Below are 26,257 nucleotides of genomic sequence, written 5' to 3' on the forward strand. Positions count from 1 at the left end.
CCCCTCCCAGAAAATGGATGTGGCTTAATGGATGCGGGTCTCCTGATCCTCCTCTCAGCTGAAAAGGGTGGAACTTTCTTTCAAGTGGGGAGGGTCAACTGAACCTGGGGGTGGGGCTAACCCCCACATGACATCATGAGGGGTAAATCTCAGAACGCTTATTTCGTGGTGGAGATAGGTGGTAAGGGGGATTTTTCTGATTATTGGGGGGATTGTGGGCAGGCCAGGGGCATGTATTTTTGTTAGAAAAGCCTGCAAAGTTATTTTTACATAAACTGTGACCTTTAAAGAACAGGAAACTGAAGCTTTAATTAGCCAAATTGGACAATAGAAGACTCGATTTAAGCTGCGACATTCAGATGGTAGGGTCAGAATTTGGATGTAAACATGAAAGAATGGATCCATCCTGCCTTGTATCAATGGTTCAGACTGTGGGTGGTGGTTTAATGGTGTAGGGGATATTTTCTTGGCACACTTTGGGCCCCTTAGTACCAACTGAGTGTTGTTTAAATGACACAGTCTGAGGATTTTTGCTAACCATGTCCATCCCTTTATGACCACAGAGTACCCATCTTCTGATGGCTACTTCCAGCAGGATAATGCACCATGTCACAAAGCTCAGATCATCTCAAACTGGTTTCTTGAACATGCAAGTGAGTTAGTACTCCAGTGACCTCCACAGTCACCAGATCTCAATCCAATAGAGCACCTTTGGGATGTGGTGGAACGGGAGATTTGCATTATGGATGTGCATGCAATATATCTGCAACTGCGTGATGCTATCGTGTCAATATGGACCAAAATCTCTGAGGAAGGTTTCCAAGACCTTGTTGAACCTATGCCACAAAGAAGTAAGGCTGCTTTGAAGGCAAAAGGGGGTCCCACCTGGTACTAGCAAGGTGTGCCTAACCTAATAAAGTGGCCAGTGAGTGTATGTATCAGGGACTTTTAAACAAAAACTAAACCACAGAAAAACAATGCTTTATTATTCTTTATTTCAGGAAAATTGCAATATTTACTTTTATTTTCTACATGTTTAATATAATGCAGTAACACCAGAGAAGAATAGTCATTCAATGCACAGTGTAAGCTAAATAAAGTGCCTTTTAGGGGTTAGTAGAATCATGTAAACGCTGACATTCAGTATAAGAGCAAACTTCGATAACTAGTGCAAAGTTTTACAGTAGAGTAAGGCTGTTCTTCATATAAGCTCCAGGAGGCGTGAAGCTAGCAGTCCATGAAAAAACATAAAAGAATCATATTCACAAACACTCAAGACATTTCTGCATCATGCATGTGCATAATGTAGCAAAATGGCAAAGAAGCCTCTTAAGATTTGACAAAACAGATTTGATTTGTATTTTACCGCTGAACTTTTAACTGTTGCCATCTCTAGCAGTTACCTATGGCATGATATGATCCACAGGTCTCTCAGGTGAAGTAGTCGTAGCTCTGTCAGTGTGGGTTTGAGCTGATTTGGTGCACGTGCTACGGCTTATGCAGCTTTCTTCAGAGCGGTCATGGACATGAGAATAGTTGGTGCCTCTTCAATGACACGCACAAGTAAGTTGTCAATGTACTTCTCCAGCTCGGCTATCTTTTCGTCTCTCTGTGAGAGCAGGGTCTCCTGTTTTAGCACCATAGAGATAAGTTCCTGCCGAGTCAGCTGGGAGTACGGCCCTTTCAGTGCAGTGTCATTTACCTGAAGGAGTGAATAGGAACAATGTATAGTTATGGCATGTTGGAACAGGAAGTACAAAAGGAACAGAACAAAGAGGAAGATTCAAATGTTGCTGAAATTGGATTCATTAGATGAGCAGAGTACTTTTCAGTATATCTGATTAAAAACAAATAGACAAAGTGCAAAATGTTGGGTTTAAAAAGAGACATACCTTTGTTTTCTCCTGAACTTCAGAAAGGATTTCTGTGCATTTGTCTTCTTTTTTCATGTTTGCAGCAGAGACAGATTTCTGTTCCAAAGGATTTAGAGGTTTCACTGGTTGAAGCCTGTGATGACAGAAAAAGAGAATTAAAAATCATCTGAAAAGAGTGAAAGAAAATCAAACCCTGTATAAACAAGTTTGAAAGCCGTTTGTGATTGTTCTCCAAGATAAAAGAGAAACCTAGTTAGCAAACCAGTCAAACAGAATATCATCATGTTTTACTCATAAAAACTCAAAGATTTATAACTGTAAAAGATGAAAGACAAAAGAAGATAAATAATACAAAAAACCTTCAAAATTAGAAATGTGCAACATGATGAGTCTTCTCTTCCTACTATGGCATTATATAAGCTTGTTAAATGTGTATGGTATTGGTAAGTGACATCCTAGACAGATGGCTGCAACTGAAAGAATATGATTCTGGCACTAAGGTGAAATCAACTCAATCATGAGAAAATTACTCGTGCACAGGAGAAAGTTTTATGTGGTCTAAAAGTTCTCCATGTGCACAAGAAACTACTGCATTTGCATGTGAAACCATCGCCACCTCACAGAGATGGCAAAAGAACTTTGATTCCATCATATGAGACAGAATGGCAGAAACTCTGTGATAACCACACTTTCTAATCATCACAAGAAACTAGTCTAACAAAACCTTTTCCTGAGCACAAGAAAATCTCCTGGTGTTTCCAGAAAAGTTTCTCATGCGCACGTAAACTTAATTTTTTTGTAACCTTTGTCCTCTTCAGCCCAATTCAGACCAAAGACTTGCAATAGGATGAGTTGAAACTTGTAACTGCCTTCACTTGTCTGCTCTGCAATATTTTAAGAGCCTGTCAGATAGTGTATCTCTACCAAAGCAACGATTTGGTTTCCAATTCCATTTTTCATGCCTGTCTTGTTGCTCCATATAACTTAAAGTGTACTATATAGACAGGACAGTAAAGATGAATTACTTGCTATGGTTCCTACTCTGCTTTAGGAAAAAACCCAAGAGGGTTCAGACTTTTAAGTGCTCTGTAGGTGCTCCAATGAAATACCAAGGAGGCTCACACAAATATACATTTTTTGTCAATTTCCACAGTCGTTCCTAGAGTGGATTTGTCCTTTTCAGCCGTGACTCTCAACTGATAGGTTGGGACCAAAACATCAGTTACGGAGCTGTTTCCAGGGGGTCGCAAATGTATGCGCAAGGTAAAAAAGTCCATTAAGTGCTTTTAATAATTTTTCTGTAGTTTAAGTTTCTGACAGCATAAAGGAAAACTAAAAGTGCTTTTCAGGAATTTGATTTATCCAAAATCTTTGAGGAATTTTCCTGTCTTTTGGGGGATCCTTTTTTTTTTTGAAGAAAATTCAATCTTTTTCCCCAGGAAGATTTAAGAATTTTTGGAAGTTTTCTGTGGACATTTTCTTTAGTAATATTCTCTAGGACTTTTCCTGTAAATCTAAAGAAAATTCACAATGAACTTTTGGGAGTTTTATGCCTTATTCGGAGAGGAGGACTGTGGATAGAGTTTGAAATAAGAAACTGGGGAGATGCACCTCAACTAGGAACTTTTTTGAATTTTTCACAGTAATTATTTGGACTTTCGCAGAGCCTTTTTTGCAGTCTTTTCCCCAAGGTTTCCAGAAATATTTTAAGAAATTTTTGGGACCCTACTGGAAGCTTTGTGGAATTACATCTGGAATGTGTCCAACAAACTTTCAGGAATATTCTTTGATACCTTTCCAATAGAATTGTTTCTTTCGTCTCAGTGTTTTGTCATATTCTGTACTGCTTGAGGTTCAACAGAACCATGATTTATTTGCATCAGATAAATCTGATTCAAAGAAAAAAAAGGAATTTGGAGCTGTTGGTGGGTCCCAAGGCAAGACCTTAAGAACCACTGGTTTACAGGAATTACGATCAGTTGACTGTAACTACTGCACCCTTGCAACTACCAGCTGGCTGTTTCCCCTTTGTAACAGTGCTAAAAGCAGAGTGTTAGCCCCTTTGTAACAAGTGCAACCAGCTGACTTTACCTCTGGGCTCCAAGGTGCTGGTAGCTGATGAAACACATGGTGTGCCTTCAATTCTAAAACCATCTGTTGGCAACTTGACTTGCAGATTGCCGCTAACACCATGAGCGGGCCTGATTTGACCTGTAACAGCTCAGTTCACACACCTGCAACTGTCCCGGTAAAACTCTGAACTGTTTGGATTCATTGCAAATGTTTGGTCTGAAATGGGCTTTTGAGGCTCCAAATTCACATTCTAGTGTAGAACCAAACTCTCTCACCTGCGTGGAGGTGCAGGAGGTGCCTCCGTCTTCCCACCAGCATCTTCTGCAACACCCTGCACCGCTGCATGCTGGGATTCTTGCTGTGTAGTCTTTTTAACATGAACAACACTTTCAGCCTCTGACTTAGGTTCATGGGTGTCACTAACATCTAGTACTCTACTGCTTGTTTCATCCTTAACAGGGCTTCCTTCTATGCTTTGGTCACTTAAAATGCTCAATGTGGCATCTTTTTTTGCAGGAGCTAAGGGAGCATGGACCATCTTAGAGGATTTAGTTTTGGTTTGAGAGGCGGCATCTCCATCAGCAGCTTGTGTGACAGGTGTAGGGCACTGAATTGAACCCAAATGACCTGATACAGTCTTATCTTCTTGGACTGGTAACTCAATTTCATCTTCATCATCATCAAATGGATTTAAGCTGCGAACCGCTGGCTCTTGTTTCACTTCAGCCGTGTTGACAGGTGAAGCCTTAGAGGGTTTAATTTCAGAGCCAACAGGTCGAGATGGTGCAAGACGTTTGCCAGGCTTTGCTACACTTGTTGTTCCCTTGGTGCTACTATTCTGTGTCGAGCTCTGAGCGCTGTCTGTACCTGGGGCAGAGCTTTTCACAGGAGAGGTTTTCTTCACAGAGCGCTTAGGAATAAGGCTGCTAGTTTTGGCATCTTTGCTCTGCTTGTTGTTTTGTACCACATGTCGTGTGGCAGAACTATCCTGCTCCTTCTGAGTGTGTCTGTCAGCTGAAGGCTTTCCTGGAGGCTGAGGAGCTGCTCGCTTCTCTCGTAAAGAACCAGTAAGATCTTTCTCATTTGTGGAAGATCGGCCCCTGGAAATGGGACACAGATGACATAACATTGAAGGTTATTAGAGTCTTTGATTAAAGGATGTCTCATGGAGAACAAATAAATTAATTTCAGGTATAAGAAAGCATGATGTAGTAATGAGGAAGTTGTGTAAAGGAAAGATGTACTGCTATTATACACCTCTGTGAGGTATACAATCACCAAATAGTGAAAGTACGGAGCTTGGTTTAAATCTTGACTGTAATTAAAAGAAAATCCCTCCAAGCATTCTTGAAATATCTCAATTATTAGCAAGGGCCAACCATGAGGCCCAAGACCTCAGACCTCCAAAATATCATCAGTTCATCAGTGAGTGCTGGTGGACAATTTTTTGCAAAACTTGAAGAAAATCCTTGCTGAAAATCTTCAGATATTTCGTTCACAACAATGGCCTGTACAGATGTATGAAAACTTAATTTATCCAGCAGATCTGATTCAAGTTCTCTTTGAAAAACCTGGCACCTTCATCATCGCTGAAATTAATTCCCCACTGTCTCATGTCATTTCACTTCCCCTCCGTATGACACCTAATACATTGAGCTCAGGGTTTACACTGAGCCCTGAATCTCAGCTGACAGAAGAAACAGAACCTTGCTAACACACATTAATGTTTGTGCACACTCACATCAGCTCTAGCACACACTCAAGTACGAGCAACGCTGTGAAATTTTAATGATGGTGTCAGCTTTAGGTTTCATTTAAAGTCAAGTGCCAGGAAGAACTGCAGCTGTGTGCAGTGACTGAGTGGAAACATAAGTTAGTTACATAAAAGAAAAATGCATAGAGATGAATATCACGATTTCTTTTACACAAAACGGCAGCTTACTTCAACTACATCTAAAAATGTGTTTTCCAAAAATTATTTGCCCCCTTCCTGATTTTTACTTTTTGCGTATTTGTCACACTTAAATGTTTCAGATCATCAAACAAATTTTAATATTAGACAAAGATAACCCAAGTAAATACAAAACGCTGGTGTTGTAGTACTCAAGAACGGTCTTGGTCTCAAGACGGGGATTGAGACCATGTTAGAATGTCTTGGTCTTGTCTCGGAATCGAGGGCATTTTCACTTGGTCAAGTCACTTATTGTTATACCTAATTGTTATATACTCAGCTCTTAACAAGCCAGTCTCTCTTATTTCTGGTTTGAAATACCTCTTAACACATATTTCAGGCCTCATTCACCTGATAAATCAAGACAAACATCAAATTTTTCAGATATTTAAAACAATTCTGGACTTGTTAGGGACCTGTTAATACATACAAGGATTTATTCAAAATCGAACTTAGATTAAAAGCAAGGGAGTTTTCAACCTTCTTAGGAGTTTTTAAAATTGATTTTTATGGTCTTGGTTTTCTCAGCTTGTCTTACCCTTGCAAAGCAGATGGATTTGCCAGACTCCATGTCTGTCATCAGGCAAATCCATGTTGAAAAACTCCAATGCAAAACGTTTGTGCCAAACCACAAGCTGTTTGGACCAATCAGCGTCATTTCAAGAGAACAAGGTGGTAGCTATGGGTGGGTTTTAGTTGTAAGAGCCGTTTACAATGGCTGCCTATAGGGCGAGGATTAGCTTGGATGTGGCTGCAGCAGTTTTATGAGAACTGAACCACATTTCCGAATGAAATAAAGAGTAAAACAACACTTAAGGCATTTCATGATGGAAAATATGTTTTCACTCTTACGCCAACCTGCTTTGGCATGAGTTTGTGGTTAGTTGTGCTGTGAGTGGTTCTATACAATTGCTGCTAGTGGAGTGATTAGCTCGGACTTAGCCACAGCGGTGGTTTTGTCAGAACTGGACCACATTTCTTTATCAACACAAAAGCACAGTGAAAGCTCTTCATGACGGAAAAGATGTTGCCAGAGAGATATCATTTTTGAATTGCTTTTACAATCGAGGAAATAAGGAGAAGACAAGTTGAAACGAGAAGATGTGTAAAAAAAGTAAGTAGGAAATGATGTTTCAGCAACAAATAGAATGACAGAAGAAAATTGATAAATGTGAAATAACTGTGATTTGCCTATTATTTTTTGAAAACTGGTTCAATTAAACTAGCCACACCCAGGACTGATTACTGCCAGACCTGTTGAATCCAGAACTCCCTTAAATAGAACCTGTCTGAGTGAATTAGGCTAATAGATCTCAAAAAGCAGCACATCATGGTGCCATGTAAAGAAATTCAAGAACAAATGAGAAACAAAGTCAGTGACAGCTATCAGTCTGGAAGGTTACAAAGCCATTTCTAAGGCTTTAGGACTCAAGCAAGCCACAGTGAGAGTCATTATTCATAAATGGAGAAAACTTGGAACAGTGGCAAACCTTTCCAAGAGTGGCTGGCCTACCAAAATTACTCCAAGAGTGCAATGATGACTCATCCAAGAGGTCACAAAAGAACCCAGAACGACGTCTAAAGACCTGCAGGCTTCACTTGACACAGATAAGGTAATTGAATTTTTTTTTTCTTTTTTTTGCATTTACTATTTTACTGTCTTTAAATTCTTGTATTTATGCTATTGATCTTGCAAAAAATCAATAAAATGTTGCTGATGTTAACGATGTTTTATTCTTTAAAGCAGCAATTTAATGCAATTAGGCTGCTTTGAAACCAATCCAAGAATAAATTATACAGTCTGTGATCATGTGACCAATTGTAGTGTTAGCTGGATTATAACTTACCTGGTGGGTTCAGCAGGTGAGCTGGAAATCTCCTCAAAAGGATTTAAGGAGTAGTGTTCATCAAATGGATTAGTAGAGGTGACTTCTGCGGGGATTGCAAATTCCACTCTTCTCCCTGTAGCTTTTTTGGTTTTATCCTCCTTCTTCTGTTCTTCATCTTTTGTTAACTTCTCCTTCTCCAACCTCCTGGCCTCCTCTTCTTCCTTCTCCTTCCTAATTCTCTCCTCTTCTTCTTTATGCCATTTTTCTTCTTCTTCAATTTTCCTCATCTCTTCTAATCTCCTAATTTCTTCCTTTTCCTTCATGGCCCTCTCTTCTTCCTCCTTTTCCTTTTTCTCCTCCTCTATCCTGAGCCTTTCCCTCTCCTCTTCTTCCTGAATTCTTCTCCGCTCTTCTTCTTCCTGTCTCAGTTTTTCCTCCATAATCCTCTCATATTCTTCCTTTTCCTTCCTGGCTCTCTCCTCTTCCTCTTTTCTCTTCTCCTCATCCTTCCTCATCATTTCCTCCTCCTCTCTTTGCCTTTTTTCTTCTTCAATCCTCCTTTCTTCTTCTTCTAGTTTTCTCTTTTCCTCTAACATCTTCTGCTCTTCTTCCAGTCTTTTCCTCTCCTCTTCCTCCTTTCTCTTTTTCTTTTCTGCCTTAACTCTTTGATTTTCTTCCTCCTGTAGTTTCCTGTTTTCCTCTAGCAGTCTTTCATACTCTTCCCGTAGCTGTCTCGCCTTCTCCTCTGCTATCCTAATGCTTTCCTCCTCCTCTCTTTGCTTCCTTTCTTGTTCCTCTAACCTCCTCCTTTCCTCTTCCTCTTGCCTCCTTCTTTCCTCTTCATCCTGTCTTCTTCTTTCCTCTTTTTGCATTCTCAGTATCTCTTCTTCCTCTTTTCTACGCTCTTCCACCATCCTTATCCTCTCCTCTTCCTCCTTTCTAGCCCTCTCTTCCTCAATCCTTCTCCTTTCTTTTTCCTCCAGTTTCCTCTTTTCCTCTTCTAATTTAAGCTCTTCTTCTAGTTTCCTAGCCCTCTCCTCCTCCTCCTCTCTAGCTCTCTCTTCTTCAATCCTTCTCCTTTCTTCTTCTTCCCATTTCCTCTTTTCCTCATCTAATTTATGCTTTTCTTCTAGCCTCCTTGCCCTCTCCTCTTCCTCTCTTTTCCTCCCCTCTTCCTCCTCTCTAGCTCTCTCTTCTTCAATCCTTCTCCTTTCTACTTCCAGTTTCCTCTTTTCTTCTTCTAATTTAAGCCTTTCTTCTAGCCTCCTTGCCCTCTCTTCTTCCTCTCTTTTCCTCTCCTCCTCCTCCTCTCTAGCTCTCTCTTCTTCGATCCTTCTCCTTTCTTCTTCCAGTTTCCTCTTTTCTTCTTCTAATTTAAGCTCTTCTGCTAGCCTCCTAGCCCTCTCCTCTTCCTCACTTCTCCTCTTCTCTTCCAGTGCTCTTTCCTCCTCCAGCCTTAGCCTTTCCTCTACCTCTCTTTTTTGTCTTTCTTCCTCCATTTTCCTTCTCTCCTCTTCCTCTCTTTCCCTTCTTTCTTGTTGTTCTAATCTCCTCTTTTCTTCTGCTAACCTTTCACGCTCTTCTTCTTCTCTCTTAAGTTGCTCTTCTAGTCTTTGCCTCTCCTCTTCCTCCCTACATTTCCTCTCTTCTTCTTCCTTTTTCATTCTCTCTTCTTCATGCCTTCTTTTTAGCTCTTCGTCTCTCCTCTTCTCCTCAGCCAGCCTTTTAATCTCCTCTACCTCTCTCCTAACCCTTTCCTCCTCCTCCTCCACCTTTATCCTTTCCTCTTCCTCCCTTCTCTCTTTCTCCTCATCGATCCTTCTTTTTTTCTCTTCATCTTGTTTCCTCTTTAGCTCAACCAACCTCTCCAACTCTTCCTCCTCTTTTTTTCTCCTTTCCTCCTCCATTCTTATCTTTTTCTCTTCCTCCTTTTTCAGGTCACTTTCTTCCTCTTTTGCAGCCTCTTCTTCCTCCTCCTCCTCCTCTGTCCATGGTGAATATTGCCTCACGGCCCTCAAAGAATCAACAGATGGTGGTGAGCTGTCTGGGACGTCCTCCATGGATCCGTGGCCCGAGCTGGCGAGGCTGTAGTTGGATCCGATGCGAGAGGTTCGAGGTTGAGGCTCCTCACAGTAAACATGGCTGCCGTTGATGCACACATTACTCTGCTCTGCAGTGGCATGCTTTTGAGCAGAGTCTTTGTTGTCTGAGCTGCCTGAGCGTTTGTGAATCTTGAACTTGAACTTCTTTTTACCTTCAAGGACACAGGAAACAAACATTTATCAAACTGAATTGGTGCATGGTATTTTGAGTAAAATTGTTAGTATCTCTACTAAAAACTCAAATAAAAAAAGCTCACTGCCTTGACTGATATTAAATCAGGGCGGGGCAGATTGGAACTCAACAGTCAAACTTCTACACATTGCCTAACTTGCACAAAAACACTGAAAACATCTACATATATTGTCTTTGTCTGAATTTTCTAGTCTCTCAAATAGAGTTGAAAAATTTGGGAAAATGCACAATTTAGAGTTTTTTACAATATAGTGACTGCAATTTAATATGTGGTTATTGTTCATTTTAGAATATAATTATATCAATATTAGATAGACTAAACATAATCTGTTGTCCCCCATAGACCAAGCCTATATGTTAGAAAGATATAAGTTGATACATGAATCAATATAAGTTTTATATTTACATCTATCTTCAACCAAAGAAGTAAACTGATGGATTTATTTTACTTAAAGCCTTGTATGCAGTCTTCATTACAACATAAAGCGTTGCCTAACCATTGTAATGTAAACGTCGATATGAAAGTCAGTAACAAATAGGACTGAACATTTTCTAATTGCAATTATTTTCTTATTTTGATGAATTAAATCATTTACAAAATTAAGGAAAGTTGAATCTTTGGCAAACTATTTAAGAAAATGACACTTGAATGTTGTATGATGAGTAGAGCAGAACATCTTTGCTGCAAAAAAATCCATTGAACTGCTATTTCGACACACTTCAGGTTAAGACTTACTGCACCTTCTGCAATTTGGAAATTGTAGTAGGCTATATTGCAATTTATTCAAAATTTCAATTAATAGCACAGCCTAACTCTCAGATAACATGTTTTAAAATAATAAAAAAATATTTACTTTAATGCTTAATGGCATAAAAAGTACTGATTTTACTGATCTAACTTTTGACTAATAGAGGGAGAGAGAGCGCTGTCAAAATTGCACATATACAGTGCATTCAGAAAGCATTCAGATCTCCTTCACTTTTTCAATTTTGGTCACTCTGACTGAGCTCCGGAGATCACATTTGGCTAATGCTGACGGCCAATTATCCATAACAACCTCTGCCATCAGTGAATGAATGTGGAGTGGATGAGTGTGAATGGGTAGGTGTGACCTGCAGTGTAACAGCACTTTGAGTAGTCCGATGACTAGAAAAATGAAATAAAGCACAAGTCCATTTACCATTTACTTGGCTTTCATTTGGAACTTTTTGCAAACTCCAAGTGGACTTTCATTTGTTTTGCACTGAAAGGCTTCTGTCAAGCCACTCAGCCATAAGCTCAGATCAGTGGAGGGCTGCAGTGATCCCATCTCCACACAGAATCTCTGGAGTTCAGTCAGAGTGACTATCTGGTTCTCTCCTCTATTACTAAGGCCTTTCTCCCCCCTGATTGCTCAGCTTGGCTGCATAACTAGCTCTTGAAAGAGTCCTGGTTGTGCCAAACATCTTCCTTTTGAGAATGATGGAGGCCACTGTGCTCTTGGGAACCTTCAGTGCAGCAGAATTTTTTGTAGCCTACCCAAGACCTGTGCCTTGCAACAATCCTGTCTCTGAGCTCTGCAGGTAGTTCCTTTGACCTCATGGCTTTGATATGCACTGTCAGCTGTGAGGCCTTCAATAGAGAGGTGTGCATCTTTAAAAAACATGTCCCATCAAATTAATTTACCACAAGTGGACTCCAACCAAGGTGTAGAAACATCCCAGTAACAAGCTAGAGAAATGTGAGGAACCTGTGCTAAATCACAAGTGTTTCTGCAAAGTCTGAATACTTTTGTCAATGTGATATTTTAGTTTGCTTTTAATTAATCTGCAGACATTTTTAAAACTCTGTTTCTCATTGTCATTGTGGGTTACTAAGTGCAGATTAATGGGAATATTTTTGCCAAGGCAGCATCAGGATGCAACATAACAAAATGAAAAAAGTGAAGGGGATCTGAATACTTTCTGAATGCATTGGATGTTGGCAGCAAATGGAAAACGATGCTTCTTGGCAATAAAAATCTTGCACCATTGGAAAGCCTGTTTATTTCCCTTTAAAATGGTGCCACATTTGTAAGGAACATGCATTTGTGGGATGAGCAGCAGTGCTGAGTTTGTGGGTTGCGCCCATGAAAAATTTGCTAAATCTTCTCTGCCAATGCCAAACAGCTTATTCTGCCATGGACTCTTGTTTTGTGTTGTTTGGTGGATTTGATGGTAGAAGTCTGAAGAAAAAGATATATTGGCAAATTTGTCTGAAGGACCGGCAGAAGAGCTGCCCCTAATAATGGTTACTAAGTTTTAAACATTTTCTCACCTTCAGAGCCCTCCGTATTTAGTCCAGACTGGCTGCTGCTCAGTGTCGAGTTCTTTGGAGGAAGAACCGACATGGACTGAGACATGCTCTTGTGCAGGTTCGACTTGGGAGCAAACAAAGACTTCACCTTCAGTTTCTTCTTCTTCTCGTCCTTGGCTGCAGCTACCTCCTCATCCCCATGTCCCTCCTCCTCACTGTCCGTCATAACCTGGGTGAGCGCCGGCACCACATTAGACGAAGTATCTGAGTCCTTTTTCTTGCCTCTGACTTTATCCTTGAACTTGCCCAGGCGGGATCTAGATTTCCCAGCAGAGGAGAGGTCGAACATGCTTGCGGTCATGTTGTTTTTCAGGAACTGAATGTCTACAAGGACTTCTCCTCTCTCTTTGTCAGGCTTGCCTGTCTTGTCCAGCAACTTAAACCACCTGTAACAAACAGGGGACATATTAGACTTGAAGGCATGTTAACAGGTGCAAAACTATCTTTTTGTGTACATTTGCATTCGCCTTCCTAACGTTTTAAGCTCAAATGATCCACACCATCAAAAAGAATAAAAGCAGATATACTGTACTGCACACTACAAACTACAGCGCTATTTACAGAGGGTTTAAAGGAATCACAGACACTTAAACCAGCATTTATGTACAGCAGGTTGGAGTTTAGTCCTAGACAGGTCTCAGTGGAAACTGTGACCCATCCTGCAGCAACTGAGGTTTAACTGGAAACTCTGAGGCTCTTAGCAAAACCACACAACTAACCAAGAAGGAAAGTTTTCCCTTTAATAATAATGCTGTCTTGTCTGTGGCTGCCTCTTATGATCAGAGTGCATGAATGCCTCTACTGTGTCTAATTTTGAACATTTTTCCCTTTCCACTAAAGCTCTCCCTCAGATTGTGATATTAAACCCGAACCCCAGGATGGGACTCGTAGCAAAGATTTACATGGTATGCTTTTTGAATGCTCCCCTTGCTTGACTCTCTATACATATTTTAGACGTACAGTATAACCCCATAGAGAGTCTGTTTACTGGTCCACCTCCTTAAAGGAGGGGGGTTTTGATCCAACAATGAGTCGCTGCAACTCAACACCCTTAAACTTGCTGAGTCTGCAGTAGACTAATCTGGTATTACCCTCATTATCATTAAATGCACAACAGGCAGGTGCCAAGCAGGGGTGTTTCCAGGGGGGACTTGGGGTGCCACTGAAAGCTGATTGGCCAATACATAAATATGACTGCATCTGGTTAGAGGCGGGACTTAAAGCAGATCAGCTTATTAAACAAACGTTTTTAAAAACAACCTGTAACAAACTTAAATAATTAATCTTGGAAGATTTGCTTGTTGTGAATCTGTTGTTTTTGTTGTTTATTTCTAACTTAAAAGCACACAGTAAAAGAACTGTGTGAAACTTTAATGTACTGGTGCATCTTAGGACATCAATTAAAAGTTCTTTTTCCTGTGATTTAATTCAGAAAAATAGATTTCCTTAAACTCTAGATTCATATCCTACAAAGTGAACTATTTTAAGATTTCTTTTGTTATAATCTTGCTGATTACGGTTTATAGCTCACCAAAATCAAAAATCCACTACCTCAAAATAATAGAATATTGTGGAAATGTCCAATTGCAAAGGCTTCCTGAGCCTTCATTCTCTAAATCTGGCTCAGTCCACACAACCACAATCATGGGGAAGACTGCTGACTTCACTACAGTCCAGAAAACAATCACCGGCACCTTCCATAAGGTGGGTAAACCACAGAAGTTCACTGCTGCAACAGTGGGCTGTTCTCAGGGTGCTCTAGCAAGCAAATTTGTGGAAAGCTGACTGGAAGAGAAAAGTGTGGTAAGAAAAGGTGCACAATCAACAGGGATGAGCCCAGCCTTCAGAGGATTGTCAAACAAAGCAGATTCAAGAACTTAGGGTAGCCTCACGAAGAGTTGACTGAGGCTGAAGTCAGTGGATCAAGAGCCACCACACAGACAGGTCCAGGAAATGGTCTATAGGTGCGGTGTTCCTAGTGTTGAGCCAATCCTGAACCACAGACGTCATCGGCGTCTCACCTGGGATACGGAGAAAAAGAACTGGAATGTTGCTCAGTTGTCAAAAGTCCTGTTTTCAGATTTAAGTTAATTTTGAATTTCATTTGGAAATCAAGGTCCCAGGGTCAAGGAGAAGACCAGAGAGGCACAAAATCCAAGGTGCTTGAAGTCTAGTGTTTTCAGTTTCCACAGTCAGTGATGGTTTGGGGTGCCATGTCATGTGCTGCTGGTGGTCCACTAGTCTTTATCAAGTCCGGAGTCAACGCTGTCAGCCATCTACCAGGAGATTTTAGAGACCTTCATGCTTCCATCTGCTGAGAAGCTTCATGGAGATCCTGAATTCCTTTTCCAGCCGGACTTGGCACCTGCCTACAGTGAAGCCAAAACTACCAGAAACTGGTTTGCTGGATGTGGTATTACTGTGTTTGATTGGCCAGCCACCTGGTCTGACCTTAACCCCGTAGATAATCTCAGGGAAATGTTAAGAGGAAAATGAGAGACACCAGACTCAACGATACAGACAAGCTGAAGGCTGTTATCAGAGCAACCTGGGCTTCATAACACCCCAGCAGTGCCATGGACTGATTGGCTGCATGCAAGGTCGTATAGATACAGTAATATTCTAATGTTTTTATAAGCACCTGTAACCCCTGAAAGGAGATTTGGAAGTTAAACAGTATTAATCAAGGATGTTTTGGATAAAGAAATGACAGTATTTCCAGTGCAGAGAAAACCACACAGTGCAGGAAAATGTGCCTGGAAGTCTTCTAACGCCAAATGCTGCCCTCTCCAAAATTACTGAGAAATGCGTCACGTGCATTCCCAGAGGCATGCACCATCAGAAGATGATGGACAATGATTGATGATGGGTGCTAAAGAATGAAACTTGGTGAGTTTTAAAAGCTGATATGACTGTTCAAAAAGAACGATTAGAAATAATGCAGGCTGTAGATGTAACTGTTCTTAACTGTTCTTAAAGGTCCAGACATCTGGTGCCAGGGAGATGCAGAAAAATGATAAGGTTTTTTATTTTTTGATAGGGTTTTATGTCTTTGTAGTTAAACTGAACTAAAGAAACAGTTAATGAAATAAACATTCTCTATGGTAAGAACCTCCAACCTGCAACTCAAAAGTCTAAACACTCTCCAGGAGGCGTCTACTGACATCAAGTTCTGTCATCTCTGTGCAGCTTCTGCACCTGAGTCTCAGTCCAGAACTGCCTGGAGAGTCTCAGAAAAAGCAGAATTATTTAACAGAACAAAGAAAAAGGATCAGTCAGCATAAAAAAGTGCCCATCAGGCAGAAATCTGAGGCCAGCTCACCACAGAACAAACAACTCCCTCTGAAATCTAGATTCCTGGGGAAATGAGGAAATGAGGAAGGGGCTGCGGGTGCATTTCTGACCGTTTGAGAGTCATGGACATATTTATGCGTGGTGGCTGTAAAAAAATATTGTTTTGCTTTTCAAGCAAGAACTTATAGTTAAAAATGTACAAGTTAAATGGGATTATGATGAAGGATTTTGCAGCATTGCCACTTCTTGTTATGATGTTTGTGTGTTAAAAGTGTTACAGAACCATAAAAAGTATTAAACCCTCATATATTTCACAACACTTCCTCTTGGCTACTGTTTTCTATTACAGACTCAACTAGGTGCACTGCCCTCCTCTCAGCGTTGCTAGATAAGATATGTTGCAGAGATCGCCCTCCTCCATCTCCTCCCTCAGGAATGCTTCACGTGTGGAACCAGAGACATAAAGAGGGGGAGGCATGTTCCTGGAATTTATGAAATGGGTGAGACTGCTGTCACAGCTCCCCTGCTTCCTATAGCTGATGAGTCAGAGGATGTGATGTGCAAACTTCAGGCCTAAATATTACAAATATTTCATAATGCCACTTTTTCATGACTTCCCTGAAAAACGTCCTCGATATTAACAGCATACTGGGAATAAACTGCACATATTCTTGATTCTTACATAGCATTCTGTAGCTGTTACTTTATGTTCCAGCCTCCATGCACAGACGTATACTAGTATTTATACATGGTGTAAAGTTATTAAAGTGGTATTTCTCCCAATCCTTTTATGATTCCTTTTTGAGTTTAAGTATCATTTGTTGCAGTTGATGTGACAAAATCATAAGTTAACAGGTGACTTCTTATTCATCCAGAAGACAGGAATGCATTGTGAATGTAGCTCAGTATCCACACTGTTTTAGCTCTTTTTTTGGTCTCCATCACCTCCCTACGGCTTTTAAGTCATTAAATGCTTCACAATGCTCTCCAGCTAGTCATTAACTCTCAGCTTAAAACGACAACAAGGGAAGCTGTGAGAATGAAGAGAGAGACTGCAGGCCTTTGGAGCAAGCTAATTAGCTCCATGATGCTATCAGGCTATGTGAGATTCAGAGGAACTGCAGAGTTGGGTAATATTTCTCAGAGGGTTCATCATTACTCAACGTTTCCTAACAGACCCATGGTTAAAACTAATTTGATGATTTTACTGCTTTAAGGACATAGTATCCATTTTGGCTCAAGATTTGAGAAGACCAGACATAAAACTTAATATTTCTCTTAATCTCAATTATCCTGAAACTTAAACTTGATGCATATTTTTTATGAAGGTGAGAAAACACACAGTGTTCTATGAACTCTCAGGGTTTATGTGTTCAAGCAACACCCTTCCACCTCCACGTGTTCACGTAACCCAGGGGTGTCCAAACTATGGCCCGCTCTTGCAATTTTTTACAATTCTTTTACATCTACATTGTCTCAGTTTCTTGCACTTTATTTTCTGGCATCCTGTTGTTTGTTGACATCAGGCTAAGCTCTGAAGTCTGACATTACTTTCCTAATGGTTTAGTTTAGTGTGCCAATCCACATTGTTAAAACTACCAATAAAAAGTTTTATTTGAAAAGAGAGAGAAAAGTGGTTAACATTTTTAAAAAGGCTTTATTTTTTATTTACCTTATACACACTGAGAGCAGCTTTGGATCATTTTTTTTCCTTTGTTGGTCTCTCTTTTCTCCCCAAAAATGTAAAACTGGTCTGCTCAAATGTTATTTATGGTCTACCGTGTCCTGTTACATGTCTTTGTCTTTGTTTGTACTGTTTTTATCTTGCAAAGAACAGTCTTTATTTTATGACAGCATAAATATTCTTTTTGTTGTTGCTTTGTTGCTTTAATAACTGTGGTTGTTATTTAGGTTAATGATGGTTATCACAGCTTAATTATAGGCCCCTAATCTAGCTGGGCCCCAGAAAGCTCTCCTCTTTTTCCTCTTTATGGGCGGCCTCGCCAATACTGATTAGAGATGGGACAATCTGCCTTTATTCAGTTCTGATCCATTTGGATAAATATGCACCGATACCTGATATCAATCCCAATATTACTAAAAGTGATAATTAATATTCCCATTGTTTTGGTGGTATTACATGTACGGTTACACAACGCTCTAGTAAACATGAAACAGGATTTCTTATTCAAGGCCAAAAATATTTTAAAATGCCAAAAAACTTCTGTTAATATTCCAAATAAATTTAAACTTTGTGCCGACTTCATATAGAAACAGGAAGCAGCAACAAATGTAATGATTTTTACAGAGCACTGTAAAATAGCAAATTTTACTCCAGATTTTACAGTACTTGTTTTAAACAGAGCAGTAAAAAACCTCCAAAGAGCAAAGCAACAATTATCCTTAAGTAAAGACAAGAGAAGTGCAAGATGTGATGATTCATTCATTTTCTGTACAAAGTTATGTGAATGTATTAATAAATATTAATATGATTCAAAAATAAGCCTATTAAATAGAGGCTTAAAGGTTCAAACAGTCTAAGAAATTAAAGGCAAAAAACCTCAGAACATTAACTCGGCTGCATTCAGCATTTGGTGCACGTTTTCTATTGCTAAGTTAACAGATTTTACCTCCAAACAACTTCATTTATTCAAATTGTTGGTGACAAAAACAAATTCCCTTTTCTAGAAGGAGGGCATTAGCTTTACCTAAAACTAATCCATCATAATGTACGTTATGCCAGCTAACAGGCCTTAATCTGCTGATTCCACCAAGGATTTAAAAACAGATTTCCATATTGGATTAACTAAAAAAAAAAAAAATCAAAACAAAACGAAGGACTTTTACACAGTTGCTTCAAGTGAAGGACTGAGCAGCAGCAGAAATGCTTATGGCATTGGTTTTCAAGCAGACAGTTGAAGACACTGTCCTTCATTTAAAGGTCACATATTTTACCCTTTTAAGACAATATTATTAAATGTTACTGAGCTCGCTGACTCCACCCCTGACTCCGCCCCTCTCAGGAAATGGATGTGGTTCTCCTGATCCTCCTCTCTGATGCAGTGAGGTGGACCAGGAGAGGAGGGCAGAACTTTCTTCCAAGCAGGGAGGGCCAACCAAACCTGGGGGCGGTGCTAACTCCCCACATGACATCAGGAGGAGAAAAACTGAGAACAGGTTGTTTTAGCACACATTTTCTGAAGGGAGGGGGTTCTGATTCTTGGGGGGATCGTGGACAAGCCAGGGGCACATATTTGTGCTATTAAAAGCCTTAAAAATTGTATTTTGCATAAAATGTGACCTTTAAATTTAATTCAAAATGCAGATGTGGATAATACCTACATGCTGGCATTGCTATTTTCAGCTTAAACTGTTTGACAAATATAATTCTATGCCTAATTCAGAAAAATCATTGTACTTTAAAAGCAAGTATGACTTTACAAAGAAGGGTTTTCTTGTTAGCATGCTATACTGTACTGTGAATAAAAGATCAATATTATTAGCCTACATTATATTATACACTGTACTGCTGCAGCCTGAAGCAAACTTAACTATGGCAACTAACACAGCGCTATGCTACAGTATACTTTACACCACTGTACAATGAAATACTACAATAAATGCCACAATATGAATCCTAACCTTTCAGCGACTACTTAACTTCTCTGATAACAACAGATGTCACAAACAGAACATCCCACAGCAATTAAAAAGGAGAAGAAGAACGCCTGTTCAGCTCACACTGAGGGGAAGTTGTGAAAGTGTCAGGGGCGTTAGCTGGTCAGTGTAGTGTGCAGGAGGAGAACTTTAACAGCAGCTTTCAACGACATGATAAAAAGAAACATGATCATGATAACAATGCCTTTAAACTCTGCGCTCTCGAGCTGTGAAGAGTGAAAATATGCTGCTCTGCTACGTACAGAACCACAGGAGGTAATTCATGATTCAGCATTTGGTAAAATTATTCCGTTTTCTGCACACACACATCCTTCCCTCCTTCCTGGTGAAGCCTGAACTATAGATAAGACAATGCCCTGAGTGGCTCGGGGCTTTTCTTATCAAAGAGCACAGCTGTGTGACTGGGAGACGGGCTGGAACAGCCCAGCAGTGATAATGTTCAAGGAGCAACACCGTACAGGGCTTACTGTATCAGTCAGTGATGCAGAGGAGACTAAATGTAGGCTTGTGCCAAAGAAACAGAGCTTAATTTACACAAAAAAACCTTTCCAATTGGTATAGCAGGCAGTGAGTGAGCCTTATGTTACAGAACATACAGGGTTATTTTCTGAATGTCCTGAGACTCCTCACACTAGAATGCTGCTATAAAGAAATTTCAATGTTCTTTATACCTAAACGAGGGCCTGCCCACAGCTTTGTCTGGGCCCCTGACAAACTCAGAGAACCTACCTTCCCAGTTTTTATAGATGATCAATGTATGTGTGTTGGATCGGTAGCATTGGTGCTAGCATCCTGCCTATAAGTTATCTTTTTCAGAACTCAAAAGTCTGTAAAGCTATTATTAGTTTCTGATGCTGAAATTATTTGTTGATGCTTTTTAAACCCGTTTTGTTTTTTTTTAAACCACTTTTCCTCTATTATTTGCTACTTTTCATCAATTTCTGGCACCTTATTTCCTCTTTCTACCTATTTTCTACCTTACCCTTTAAATCACTTATTTACTCCCATTTTTGCCACTTTCAACCCATATTCACTACTTTTATAAACGTATTTACTACCTTTTTCTACTTCTTATTACCACTCTTAACCTTTTCTGTCAGTTTTTAAACTTATTTTTGGCACTTTATCTACCTGTTTTTACATCTTTTGACCCATTTTGCCACTTTCTGCTCTGTTTTCACCTCTTTTAAACCAAACTCACTTTACCTATCCACTTTGACACAACTGTTTGCTACTTTTCATCAATTTTGAAAACTTTATGGCCAATTTTAACTCTTTCTCACAATTTTGCCACATTTATACCCTTGAAATCACTTTTTCCCACTAATTTTTGCTGCTTTCTACATATTTATACCACTTTCCACACACATTTGCTACTTTTATAAACCAAGTTACTACCTTTTCCACTTATTTTTGTGATTTTAAACTTTAACTGTCAGTTAATGAACCCCTTCTGAACACTTTTGCAACCCATTCTTGCATTTTCTTGACCTCTTGTGCCACTTTCTGCTCACTTCTTACCCATTTCTGCCACTTATTAATCCTATTATACCTTTACTGCTTTACTTTCCCATTTTCAACCCATTACACCAATTTCTAAAACTTTTCCACCAATTTTTTGCCTTTTGGATACCATTTTTGTAGATTATAACCACAGTTCACCATTTGCTTTGCTCATTTTTCCCACTTTTTACCAATTTTTGCCATTTTCCACCTATATTTTGCCTCTTTTATCTCACCTTTGCCACATTTGACCCATTTTCATTGTCTTGAAGAAGGGGGTATATAAATACACAGTGACACATTTTCTATGGACACTTAGAAATGTCACAGTCAGGAAAAATGTGTACATAAACAGTCAAACTGGTCATGTCTAGGCCTGTTCACAAATCAATATGGCGATAGATTGTCACATGCTCCTTATGGTTATTGAGACAGATGGCACAGAGCTGATATGGCCTCACATTCTCTAATGCAAATTTCAAAGTACACACTGGCTATGGGGAGGTTGTCAAAGACGCTAATAAGTGGCAGCAGATGCTAAACTGCATGATTGAGCACATGCTTAAGACCAAAATAAGCTGCATGTAACACAGAAAGCAAAGATACTGGATTATTTAAGGTTTCTTCAAACACCAGAAAGTCTGGAGCTGATCATGAGTCAATAAAAATGCAAGCCGTGTAAAAAAAATGAGGTAAAATACTGCAGAAACCCCAATCTTGATGTACACAAGTTAGGACAACAGGCTAAAAACGGTGGCTACACTATGCCAGGGTAGGTCGTCACTAGGGCCTGATTGATTGATCTGTCAGCTGATTCAATCGATCAATTATAGCCAATCAATAATAGACCCAAAGTTATGTTGATGTTAACACTTGTATTCTCACTAATTAAGTGCAGGGAATATGACTTGGTTATACATAGAAATGATGCCTGTGTTCTACTATTTATCCGGTAGGGGCACTCTGACTCCTTTCATGTCACATGCTCTATATTTACCTCCTTACAGGAGAGTGAAACAGACACTAGATCAGCGTGGCTGAGCATCAAATTTGTTGAAAGAAGGGTTTGTCTCAATGGTAGGTTTATATTCAATTCTACCTGCTTGAAAATGACAGAAGAAAAGTTAAAACAAGAGGCTTCAATTTGAACTCAAGGCAACACACCTCAATGAAGTAATTTACTGAAGAGACACATCACAGCAGACTTCCTCTGCTTTCTTTCTTTTATGCATGTTAATCTGTCACGCGTGGATTAAGCCTGTCTTCTTTGTGTGGGAAATAGATTTATTGACGTGACTTGCAATAAATCTTTACTGATGACAGGGGTTACTTTTGTTGAAGGTTTTAGAAGGGCTATTTTTTTAAATTAAGCCTTAAGAGCCAATAGAATGTTCTGGAACAGCGACTAATCGACTTTTTAGGTAAAACAATTCTGTCATGATTCACCTAGAAAAAAAACAATCCTTAATATCAAGGTTTATAAAAGCTTTAAATGAAGTAGTTTAATATTCAGTCCCACCTGTGCTGTCTAAATGCTCCTTGTTGCAGCAGACTATAGAGTAAAAGCTTTAAGTGCATTCTTTTAGCGTCACATGTTCAAAACAAGCCTAACACTCTGTGGATAATTGCTTGGCTGAATCCTGCCTACAGCGTGTGCCTTTAAACAGAAGAGCTCTTGTACAGGCAGCCCGTGGAGCGTGTTTGTCTTTTGAGGGTCAGTGCAGGCACACTGGTCTCGCCTGGAAAAACTGACCTTGGTAGACTGTTGCTGTTGCCATCTCTGTTTGTTTTTGGTTGATAAAAAACAGACAGGAATGTGAGTCTAAAGCTGGATTTAGAGGCAGGGTGCGTTCAGGTGCTCACAGACATCTACAGGAGAACAACAGGACCCCAGATAGAGCATGCCGACTGATTTACTTAAATTAAAAAGCAATTTCAGGAGGAAAATATCATTAAGCTATAAGCAGGTGACAGCATGCAAAGTATTTCAATAACAAGTATGCTTGCAGTGTTCCATAATAACACCAAAAGACAGCATCTAAATCATAAACATGAACTTTACTGAGCCAAAAGATAAGATCCAGCCTTGCCATGGACTACACTATCTCCATGCAGCAAACACACCCAAACACCAATAAACAACCCTTCAGAAAGTGGAAATAAGATGTGTATGTGTGTTTGTGACTTCAGAAGTCAGTCTGCAGTCTGCTTGTGCATAATACCCGTCACATGGCAGTGGACTAAAACACTCAGAAACTGCTTAGCAACAAAACAATGCAGTTGAAATGTTAACAAGAATATCTAATAATCTTTTCTTAGAGCAAATGTGGTTTCTGCTTAAAGGAGCAGGGATAATAGTTATTAGCATGAGCGTGCAGGGCCAGCAAGGCCTGAATAACCTGATCTTTGCCATTATAAATAAGCACAAACTCAGGAGTGGTGGGTGTGAATATTTTTTACAGTAAAGGCCATCAGTAATGATCTCAGTCAATTACTACAAAAACACTTTCTGGGTGTGTGAGCAGGGAAACTCAAATGCTGAGTCTTAAAATATAAAAATGTGCCTCAGAGTGCGGTGAAGTCTGGGTCATCTTTGGGGAATCTCTCGGTTGTTGACAGTTCAGTCAATGAACGAGTGAATCTTTTGACTCAGGTCTGTCGGCTGAGTAAGTAATGCTGATTGGCATCCTTGAAGGCCACTGCCGAGGGAACAAATCCCTTAAGCTGCACTGGGGCGAGTGGGCAACATTCATAAATCAAAGCCAGCAAAGCGGGTCTGTGTAACGATGCAAGGCTGTGGGTGTGCTAGAAAAATACCTCACTTTAGTGTAAATACTGCAATGGGAAATCACTTTCAAAGAGTTTTCCAGTTGATAAGCTAAGAAAACATACTGTCGTAACAACTTAAATCCATAGTTTTTATTCTTTTACGTATTTCTTACAAATTGAAACAACCTAAACTTTGATTATAAAAGGTTTTAATACAGATTATGGAGTTTTGAGCTGCAACACAACCAAACAGTTGTGCTGCAGAAAGCAAAGGTACCATCTCTCCCTGTAATATGCCCATGCACATACATGCAGCTAGAAGTAATAATGTAGAGTACTGTACAGTGCACTCAGAAAGTATTCAGACCCCCTTCATCATAGCCTGATGCTACAGTCACGAAAAATAATTTTTAGTCTCATTATTCTACGCCCAGTACCACATCGTGACAGAGTGAAAACAGAATTTTAGAAATTTTTTGAAAAGTAAAAACTAATATATCATATTTTCATAAATATTCAGACCCTTTGCAAAAACACTTGAAACTGCAGCTTTTATCGATTTGGACTTTGGGGCAGAATGGCTCGATGGAAGCCTCTCCTCAGTGCAAAACACACGACTTCGCTAATTTACAAAAATCCACTGAGAGGTCCACTGAGGAGAGGCTTCTGTCTAGCCTCTGCCATAGAGCCCAGATAGGTGGAGGGCTGCAGTGATGGTTTTCTAAAGGAACTTTGTCCCATCTCCACACAGGATCTCTGGAGCTCAGTCAGAGAGACCATTATGCTCTTGGTCTCCTCTCTTACTAAGGTCCTCCTACCCTGATTGCTCAGTTTGGCCTGGTGACCAGCTCTTGGAAGAGTCCTGGTTGTGCCAAACTTCTTCCATCTGAGAATGATGGAGGCCACTGTGCTCTTGGGAACCTTCACTGCAGCAGAATTTTGTGTAGCCTTCCTCAGAGCTGAGCCTTGAAACAATCCTGTCTCTGAGCTCTGCAGGTAGTTCTTTTGACCTTGTGGCTCAGTTTTTGCTTTGATATGTATTGTCAGCTGTGAGGCCTTCTATATAGAGGTGGGTGTCTCAGCAAAGATTGGGAGAGACCTGAGCTCATTTTAAGTGTTTTGCAAAGGGTCTGAATACTTATGTCCATGTGATTTCTAATTTTTTTGTTTTCATAAATTTGCATTGCCATAAATAATTGCAGGATGATTCTGGCAACTGTCTAAACTATTATCAACACTTTGGTATTGAAACTTTACTGTTTTTGTTCAATTGATAGAGTGTACAGAGTCTGCCTGCAATTTTTGATACTTGAAAACCAGAAATTCTACATTGTTAATGTGTTCCTTTCATGTTTCCACGGTATAAAAGCAGGTATCAATCTCAGCTGATATTTACAAGTATACTTGTTCTTCATTTGTTTGTTTCCATGTTTTATTCTTGGGGTGGGAGAAAGGAAACGGTAGTGGCTGATGCACTAAAATAGTTTTAAACCTTTACAACCAGAATTTTCTCATTTAAATGCCAGTCTTCATTTGATTGCTTAAATAAACCTGAGCAGGATGATTTCTTTGATCTCTGTGACCTCTCTGACCAGGCGACAAGCTAAATGAAGCCTTTTAAATTACAGCTAATGTTCTTTGTTTGCTTTAGATTACAAGACAATTAGTTGACTCATTTAGCTAGTTAATCATCAGACTGTTGTTCAGAAAGAGTTGTTGTGGATCCAAATAATAGCTTAAGTCTAGTTAAAGCGAACAAAGTACAGATAAACAGGCAGAATGAGAATCTTTTAAACTTTCTGTAAGGGATACTCAGGTGGTGACCACTTGCTAGCATAACCAGCACAAATGGCCGATTAATCGATGAATTAACGTGTCTGTTTCCACTTTCACATCACTTATGTTCATATTCTGCCTCTCTAACCTCCTACCGTGTGCACTTACTCGGTCTTTTTGTGTGTTGCTTCCTCGCTGAGCTGCAGCAGGCTGATGGTAGCCTGACCCAGCAGTTTGTCTGGACCCACCAGGGCCCGGTGCAGGACGTGGACGTGCAGCGTGCCTCCTCCTCCTGCTCCTTGATGCGACGTCGGCGGCAGGTCGAAGGCTGCTTCCTCCTTCCACACCGGGACGACACACTTCTCCGCCACCGAGGTCTGGAACTTCTCCTTGCCCACTTGCATGACCGCGTAGGCATCGTTAGTGCCGCTTTTCCCCTTTATCCTCAGACCTCTGGCTTGGAGCACCGTTACCTGCACGCTCGTGGGACTCCACTGCTGATCCGCGAGGGACATGTTGACACGAACCAGCTGTTGCTGGGAGAAAAGAAAGTCCTACAACAAACTCGACTGGGGTTAAGCTTCACTAATGTGTAACTGGATAGAAGAGAGGAAAAGTTTTTCCCAGGAGCTTCTGTGAACTTGAGGAAACAGCTGAGTGGGCGTGTTAACACCGACAGGGGGACTTTACTAAAGACAAGACACGCCTCCAGATTACATGACATCAGTACAAACCCATTCACACCTCATCAGGCATTCAAGGCAGACAATAGGCCACACCTGTGTGTTTTGACACCTGCCTGAGTGCATCAGCATCACATCTAAAAGAATGACTGATATTTTAGGTGCTTACTTGAGCTGTTATTATCATTTTTGATAAT

The 26,257-nt window shown here is 40.1% G+C and overlaps 1 protein-coding gene across 2 annotated transcripts; it reads right to left on the reverse strand.

Moving 5' to 3' along the window:
- Positions 1-988: 988 nt before the first annotated feature.
- Positions 989-26,022, reverse strand: LOC121524953 (trichohyalin-like). 2 transcript variants are annotated; one of them, XM_041810576.1, is made up of 6 exons: positions 25,546-26,022; positions 12,319-12,743; positions 7,746-9,981; positions 4,223-5,047; positions 1,893-2,007; positions 989-1,702 (listed from the first exon to the last, which is right to left on the reverse strand). In XM_041810576.1, the coding sequence occupies exons 1-6, from the start codon at positions 25,890-25,892 to the stop codon at positions 1,496-1,498; spliced, it is 4,155 nt and encodes a 1,384-aa protein (XP_041666510.1). In that variant the 5' UTR covers positions 25,893-26,022; the 3' UTR covers positions 989-1,495. The 2 variants fall into 2 exon arrangements, with proteins under 2 accessions (XP_041666510.1, XP_041666511.1); XM_041810577.1 differs by lacking the exon at positions 12,319-12,743 and having other exon boundaries at positions 25,546-25,939.
- Positions 26,023-26,257: the final 235 nt, after the last annotated feature.

This window comes from Cheilinus undulatus, linkage group 17 (assembly GCF_018320785.1).
Source record: "Cheilinus undulatus linkage group 17, ASM1832078v1, whole genome shotgun sequence".
In the NCBI taxonomy this organism is placed as follows: domain Eukaryota; kingdom Metazoa; phylum Chordata; class Actinopteri; order Labriformes; family Labridae; genus Cheilinus; species Cheilinus undulatus.